The 9029-nt window shown below is 45.2% G+C and overlaps 1 protein-coding gene across 1 annotated transcript in view; it reads right to left on the bottom strand.

Moving 5' to 3' along the window:
* Positions 1–8582, bottom strand: part of LOC120043447 (microtubule-associated tumor suppressor candidate 2 homolog) — a gene marked incomplete at its 5' end in the record, with an annotated part of 19868 nt that extends 11286 nt beyond the window's left edge. Inside the window, one exon of the mRNA XM_038988032.1 lies at positions 8516–8582. Within this exon, the coding sequence (XP_038843960.1) occupies positions 8516–8582 (67 nt within the window). The remainder of the gene's footprint in view (positions 1–8515) is intronic.
* Positions 8583–9029: the final 447 nt, after the last annotated feature.

The following is a 9029-nucleotide window of genomic DNA, read 5'->3' on the forward strand; positions in this document are numbered from 1 at the left end:
AGCAAGTTTTCATCAAGGATCTGTCTGTACTTTGCTCCGTTCTTTCTCTCAATCCTGACTATTCCTCCAGTCCCTGCCGCTGAAAAACATCCCCACAGCATGATGCTGCCACCACCATGCTTCACCGTAGGGATGGTGCCAGGTTTCCTCCAGACGTGACGCTTGGCATTCAGGCCAAAGAGTTCAATCTTGGTTTCATCAGACCAGAGAATCTTGTTTCTCATGGTCTGAGAGTCTTTAGGTGCCTTTTGGCAAACTCCAAGAGTGCTGTCATGTGCCTTTTACTGAGGAGTGGCTTCCGTCTGGCTACTTGACCATAAAGGTCTGATTGGTGGAGTGCTGCAGAGATGGTTGTCCTTCTGGAAGGTTCTCCCATCTCCACAGAGGAACTCTGGAGCTCTGTCAGAGTCACCATCAGGTTCTTGATCACCTCCCTGACTAAGGCCCTTATCCCCAGACTGCTCAATTTGGCCAGGCAGCCAGCTCTAGGAAGAGTTTTGGTGATTCCAAACTTCTTCCATATAAGAATGATGGAGGCCACTGTGTTCTTGGGGACCTTCAATGTTGCATGTTTTGTTACCCTTCCCCAGATCTGTGCCTTGACAGAATCTTGTCTCGGATCTCTTCGGACAATTCCTTCGACCTCTTTGCTTTGTTTTTGCTCTGACATTAACTGTCAACTGTAGGACCTTATATAGACAGGTGTGTGCCTTTCCAAATCATGTCCAATTAATTGAATTTACCACAGGTGGATTCCAATCAAGTTGTAGAAACATCTCAAGGATGATCAATTGAAACAGGATGCACCTGAGCTCAATTTCGAGTCTCATAGCAAAGAGTATTTACTTATGTAAATAAGGTATTTCTGTTTTGTTTTTTTAAACCTGTTTTCACTTTCTCATTATGGGGTATAGTGATGTCATTATGGGGTATTGTGATGTCATTATGGGGTATTGTGATGTCATTATGGGGTATTGTGATGTCATTATGGGGTATTGTGATGTCATTATGGGGTATTGTGATGTCATTATGGGGTATTGTGTGTAGATTGATGAGGACATTGTTTTACTTAATCCATTTTAGGATAAGGTTGTAACGTAACAAAATGTGGAAAAAGTCAAGGGGTCTGAATACTTTCCGAATGCACTGTAGTACTTCAATCAATCACCCCAACTACCTCATACCCTAGGCAGGGTAACATGACTATCAGACAGGTTAATATGACTATCAGACAGGGCAACATGACTATCAGACAGGGCAACATGACAATCAGACAGGTTAATATTACTTTCAGACAGGGCAACATGACTATCAGACAGGGCAACATGACAATCAGACAGGGCAACATGACAATCAGACAGGGCAACATGACAATCAGACAAGGCAACATGACTATCAGACAGGGCAACATGACTGTCAGACAGGGCAACATGACTGTCAGACAGGGTAACATGACTATCAGACAGGGCAACATGACTATCAGACAGGGTAACATGACTATCAGACAGGACACCATGACTATCAGACAGGGCAACATGACTATCAGACAGGGCAACATGACTATCAGACAGGGCAACATGACTATCAGACAGGGCAACATGACAATCAGACAAGGCAACATGACTATCAGACAGGGTAACATGACTATCAGACAGGGCAACATGACAATCAGACAAGGCAACATGACTATCAGACAGGGCAACATGACTATCAGACAGGGCAACATGACTATCAGACAGGGCAACATGACTATCAGACAGGGCAACATGACTATCAGACAGGACAACATGACTATCAGACAGGACAACATGACTATCAGACAGGGCAACATGACTATCAGACAGGGCAACATGACTATCAGACAGGGCAACATGACTATCAGACAGGGCAACATGACTATCAGACTTGGTAACATGACTATCAGACAGGGCAACATGACTATCAGACAGGGCAACATGACTATCAGACAGGGTAACATGACTATCAGACAGGGCAACATGACTATCAGACAGGGCAACATGACAATCAGACAGGGCAACATGACAATCAGACAGGGCAACATGACTATCAGACAGGGCAACATGACTATCAGACAGGGCAACATGACTATCAGACAGGGCAACATGACTATCAGACAGGGCAACATGACAATCAGACAGGGCAACATGACAATCAGACAGGGCAACTGGACAATCAGACAGGGCAACATGACTATCAGACAGGACAACATGACTATCAGACAGGGTAACATGACTATCAGACAGGTTAATATGACTATCAGACAGGGCAACATGACTATCAGACAGGGCAACATGACTATCAGACAGGGTAACATGACTATCAGACAGGGCAACATGACTATCAGACAGGGCAACATGACTATCAGACAGGGCAACATGACTATCAGACAGGGCAACATGACTATCAGACAGGGCAACATGACAATCAGACAGGGCAACATGACTATCAGACAGGGCAACATGACAATCAGACAAGGCAACATGACAATCAGACAAGGCAACATGACTATCAGACAGGGCAACATGACTATCAGACAGGGCAACATGACTATCAGACAGGGCAACATGACTATCAGACAGGGCAACATGACTATCAGACAGGTTAACATGACTATCAGACAGGTTAACATGACTATCAGACAGGGTAACATGACTATCAGACAGGGTAACATGACTATCAGACAGGGTAACATGACTATCAGACAGGGCAACATGACTATCAGACAGGGTAACATGACTATCAGACTTGGTAACATGACTATCAGACAGGGCAACATGACTATCAGACAGGGCAACATGACAATCAGACAGGGCAACTGGACAATCAGACAGGGCAACATGACTATCAGACAGGACAACATGACTATCAGACAGGGTAACATGACTATCAGACAGGTTAATATGACTATCAGACAGGGCAACATGACTATCAGACAGGGCAACATGACTATCAGACAGGGTAACATGACTATCAGACAGGGCAACATGACTATCAGACAGGGCAACATGACTATCAGACAGGGCAACATGACTATCAGACAGGGCAACATGACTATCAGACAGGGCAACATGACAATCAGACAGGGCAACATGACTATCAGACAGGGCAACATGACAATCAGACAAGGCAACATGACAATCAGACAAGGCAACATGACTATCAGACAGGGCAACATGACTATCAGACAGGGTAACATGACTATCAGACAGGGCAACATGACTATCAGACAGGGCAACATGACTATCAGACAGGGCAACATGACTATCAGACAGGACAACATGACTATCAGACAGGGTAACATGACTATCAGACAGGGTAACATGACTATCAGACAGGGCAACATGACTATCAGACAGGGTAACATGACTATCAGACTTGGTAACATGACTATCAGACAGGGCAACATGACTATCAGACAGGGCAACATGACTATCAGACAGGGCAACATGACTATCAGACAGGGTAACATGACTATCAGACTTGGTAACATGACTATCAGACAGGGCAACATGACTATCAGACAGGGCAACATGACTATCAGACAGGGCAACATGACTATCAGACAGGGCAACATGACTATCAGACAGGGCAACATGACTATCAGACAGGGTAACATGACTATCAGACAGGTTAACATGACTATCAGACAGGGCAACATGACTATCAGACAGGGCAACATGACTATCAGACAGGGCAACATGACTATCAGACAGGGCAACATGACTATCAGACTTGGTAACATGACTATCAGACAGGGCAAAATGACTATCAGACAGGGCAACATGACTATCAGACAGGGTAACATGACTATCAGACAGGGCAACATGACTATCAGACAGGGCAACATGACAATCAGACAGGGCAACATGACAATCAGACAGGGCAACATGACAATCAGACAGGGCAACATGACTATCAGACAGGGCAACATGACTATCAGACAGGGCAACATGACTATCAGACAGGGCAACATGACTATCAGACAGGGCAACATGACAATCAGACAGGGCAACTGGACAATCAGACAGGGCAACATGACTATCAGACAGGACAACATGACTATCAGACAGGACAACATGACTATCAGACAGGGTAACATGACTATCAGACAGGTTAATATGACTATCAGACAGGGCAACATGACTATCAGACAGGGCAACATGACTATCAGACAGGGTAACATGACTATCAGACAGGGCAACATGACTATCAGACAGGGCAACATGACTATCAGACAGGGCAACATGACTATCAGACAGGGCAACATGACTATCAGACAGGGCAACATGACTATCAGACAGGGCAACATGACAATCAGACAGGGCAACATGACTATCAGACAGGGCAACATGACTATCAGACAGGGCAACATGACAATCAGACAAGGCAACATGACAATCAGACAAGGCAACATGACTATCAGACAGGGCAACATGACTATCAGACAGGGTAACATGACTATCAGACAGGGCAACATGACTATCAGACAGGGCAACATGACTATCAGACAGGTTAACATGACTATCAGACAGGTTAACATGACTATCAGACAGGGTAACATGACTATCAGACAGGGTAACATGACTATCAGACAGGGTAACATGACTATCAGACAGGGCAACATGACTATCAGACAGGGTAACATGACTATCAGACTTGGTAACATGACTATCAGACAGGGCAACATGACTATCAGACAGGGCAACATGACTATCAGACAGGGTAACATGACTATCAGACTTGGTAACATGACTATCAGACAGGGCAACATGACTATCAGACAGGGCAACATGACTATCAGACAGGGCAACATGACTATCAGACAGGGCAACATGACTATCAGACAGGGCAACATGACTACATGACCCCGGTGTATTTATCCCTGTGTTTCCTGTCTCTCTGTACCAGTGTATTTATCCCTGTGTTTCCTGTCTCTCTATACCAGTGTATTTATCCCTGTGTTTCCTGTCTCTCTATACCAGTGTATTTATCCCTGTGTTTCCTGTCTCTCTGTGCCAGTGTATTTATCCCTGTGTTTCCTGTCTCTCTGTGCCAGTGTATTTATCCCTGTGTTTCCTGTCTCTCTGTGCCAGTGTATTTATCCCTGTGTTTCCTGTCTCTCTGTACCAGTGTATTTATCCCTGTGTTTCCTGTCTCTCTGTGCCAGTGTATTTATCCCTGTGTTTCCTGTCTCTCTATACCAGTGTATTTATCCCTGTGTTTCCTGTCTCTCTATACCAGTTTATTTATCCCTGTGTTTCCTGTCTCTCTGTACCAGTGTATTTATCCCTGTGTTTCCTGTCTCTCTGTACCAGTGTATTTATCCCTGTGTTTCCTGTCTCTCTGTACCAGTGTATTTATCCCTGTGTTTCCTGTCTCTCTGTGCCAGTGTATTTATCCCTGTGTTTCCTGTCTCTCTGTACCAGTGTATTTATCCCTGTGTTTCCTGTCTCTCTGTACCAGTGTATTTATCCCTGTGTTTCCTGTCTCTCTGTACCAGTGTATTTATCCCTGTGTTTCCTGTCTCTCTGTACCAGTGTATTTATCCCTGTGTTTCCTGTCTCTCTGTGCCAGTGTATTTATCCCTGTGTTTCCTGTCTCTCTGTACCAGTGTATTTATCCCTGTGTTTCCTGTCTCTCTGTCCCAGTGCATTTATCCCTGTGTTTCCTGTCTCTCTGTCCCAGTGCATTTATCCCTGTGTTTCCTGTCTCTCTGTACCAGTGTATTTATCCCTGTGTTTCCTGTCTCTCTGTACCAGTGTATTTATCCCTGTGTTTCCTGTCTCTCTGTCCCAGTGCATTTATCCCTGTGTTTCCTGTCTCTCTGTCCCAGTGCATTTATCCCTGTGTTTCCTGTCTCTCTGTACCAGTGTATTTATCCCTGTGTTTCCTGTCTCTCTGTGCCAGTTTGTCTTGTTTGTATTTTTCTCGCCCTCCTGGTTTTGACCCTTGCCTGTCCTGACTCTGAGCCCGCCTGCCTGACCACTCTACCTGCCCCTGACCTCGAGCCTGCCTACCGTCTTGTACCGTTTGGACTCTGAGCCCGCCTGCCTGACCACTCTACCGGCCCCTGACCTCGAGCCTGCCTACCGTCTTGTACCGTTTGGACTCTGACCTGGTTTATGAACTCTTGCCTGTACCCGACCTACCCCTTTTGTTATAATAAATATCGGAGCTCAACCATCTGCCTCCTGTGCCTGCGTTTGGGTCTCGCCTTGTGCCCTTAAACAGGGTAACATTTTCTATGCTGAATCTTTCCTTGTAACCTGACTAGCCTGAATCTCCCAACATATCAGACAGGGTAACCTGACTAGCCTGAATCTCCCAACATATCAGACAGGGTAATATGACTAGCCTGAATCTCCCAACATATCAGACAGGGTAATATGACTAGCCTGAATCTCCCAACATATCAGACAGGGTAATATGACTAGCCTGAATCCCCCAACATATCAGACAGGGTAATATGACTAGCCTGAATCTCCCAACATATCAGACAGGGTAATATGACTAGCCTGAATCTCCCAACATATCAGACAGGGTAATATGACTAGCCTGAATCTCCCAACATATCAGACAGGGTAATATGACTAGCCTGAATCCCCCAACATATCAGACAGGGTAATATGACTAGCCTGAATCTCCCAACATATCAGACAGGGTAATATGACTAGCCTGAATCTCCCAACATATCAGACAGGGTAATATGACTAGCCTGAATCTCCCAACATATCAGACAGGGTAATATGACTAGCCTGAATCTCCCAACATATCAGACAGGGTAATATGACTAGCCTGAATCTCCCAACATATCAGACAGGGTAACCTGACTAGCCTGAATCCCCCAACATATCAGACAGGGTAATATGACTAGCCTGAATCTCCCAACATATCAGACAGGGTAATATGACTAGCCTGAATCTCCCAACATATCAGACAGGGTAACCTGACTAGCCTGAATCCCCCAACATATCAGACAGGGTAATATGACTAGCCTGAATCTCCCAACATATCAGACAGGGTAACCTGACTAGCCTGAATCCCCCAACATATCAGACAGGGTAATATGACTAGCCTGAATCTCCCAACATATCAGACAGGGTAATATGACTAGCCTGAATCTCCCAACATATCAGACAGGGTAACCTGACTAGCCTGAATCTCCCAACATATCAGACAGGGTAATATGACTAGCCTGAATCTCCCAACATATCAGACAGGGTAACCTGACTAACCTGAATCTCCCAACATATCAGACAGGGTAATATGACTAGCCTGAATCTCCCAACATATCAGACAGGGTAACCTGACTAACCTGAATCCCCCAACATATCAGACAGGGTAATATGACTAGCCTGAATCTCCCAACATATCAGACAGGGTAATATGACTAGCCTGAATCTCCCAACATATCAGACAGGGTAATATGACTAGCCTGAATCCCCCAACATATCAGACAGGGTAATATGACTAGCCTGAATCTCCCAACATATCAGACAGGGTAATATGACTAGCCTGAATCCCCCAACATATCAGACAGGGTAATATGACTAGCCTGAATCCTTCACCAGCCCCATCCCCAATCCCCATCATGTCAGCAGCCAGCAGGGTCTCTAGGGAGACTAGCTCCTACCCTGTCGTTACAGGTTCATATTCTGTATAATAGAGGACATGGTAATGTAGCATACCTACTGCCACGGCCCAGTGACTCACCATCTCCCTACCTAGCTGGCAACCACTCAGTGTATCTTGTCCATAGTCCCCTATCTCCTAAAATGTCACATTTCCGGAAACATGTAGCATCCAGCTAGCAATCCAGCTACCAATTCAGCTAGCATCCAGTTAGCATTCAGCTAGCAATCCAGCTAGCAATCCAGATAGCATTCAGCTAGCAATCCAGATAGCATTCAGCTAGCAATCCAGATAGCAATCCAGATAGCAATCCAGCTATCAATCCAGATAGCATTCAGCTAGCAATCCAGATAGCAATCAAGATAGCATTCAGCTAGGAATCCAGATAGCAATCTAGATAGCATTCAGCTAGCAATCCAGATAGCAATCCAGATAGCATTCAGCCTGCAATTCAGATAGCATTCAGCTAGCAACACAGCTAGCAATCCAGATAGCATTCAGCTAGCAATCCAGCTAGCAATCCAGATAGCAATCCAGGTAGCATTCAGCTAGCAATCCAGATAGCAATCAGCTAGCAATCCAGATAGCAATCAAGATAGCATTCAGCTATCAATCCAGATAGCATTCAGCTAGCAATCCAGATAGCAATCCAGCTATCAATCCAGATAGCATTCAGCTAGCAATCCAGATAGCAATCAAGATAGCATTCAGCTATCAATCCAGATAGCATTCAGCTAGCAATCCAGATAGCAATCAAGATAGCATTCAGCCTGCAATCCAGATAGCATTCAGCTAGCAATCCAGATAGCATTCAGCTAGCAATCCAGATAGCATTCAGCTGGCATGGCAGGTATTTACTTACCCACTTCATCCCTGATCCTGGCAAGCTCCAGGGACAGTTCCCTCTCCTTCAGGATGGCACTCTCACTCTGAAACACACAGACGCACACACTTCCGTCAAGCATGGAGGATATGTATTTAACTTTTTTTTTTTTTTTTTTTTAACAAAACAGGACCCTTGAGGTTGAAACTGCTTCTCCGAGGGGGACCTGAAATCACCGGTACATCACAGGAGGTTGGTGACACATTAATTGAGGAGGACGGGCTCATGGTAATAGCTGGAGTGGAATCAGTGGAATGGTTTCCATGTATTTTGTTGCCATTCCATATGCTCCGTTCCAGCCATTATTATGAGCCGTCCTCCCCTATCCCATATCTCTTGGGGCATACATCAAATTACAGTATATTGTTGTGTGTGTGAGCAGTTAACATGATGAATGGTGCTCCCAGCTACATCCCTGGGGACTCTTTATGACGTGACACCCTGCTAGAGCATCATCCTCCCAGTCAGAGCAGAGCCAGAACAGCCCTGCATG

This window comes from Salvelinus namaycush, unplaced genomic scaffold (assembly GCF_016432855.1).
Source record: "Salvelinus namaycush isolate Seneca unplaced genomic scaffold, SaNama_1.0 Scaffold92, whole genome shotgun sequence".
NCBI lineage: Eukaryota > Metazoa > Chordata > Actinopteri > Salmoniformes > Salmonidae > Salvelinus > Salvelinus namaycush.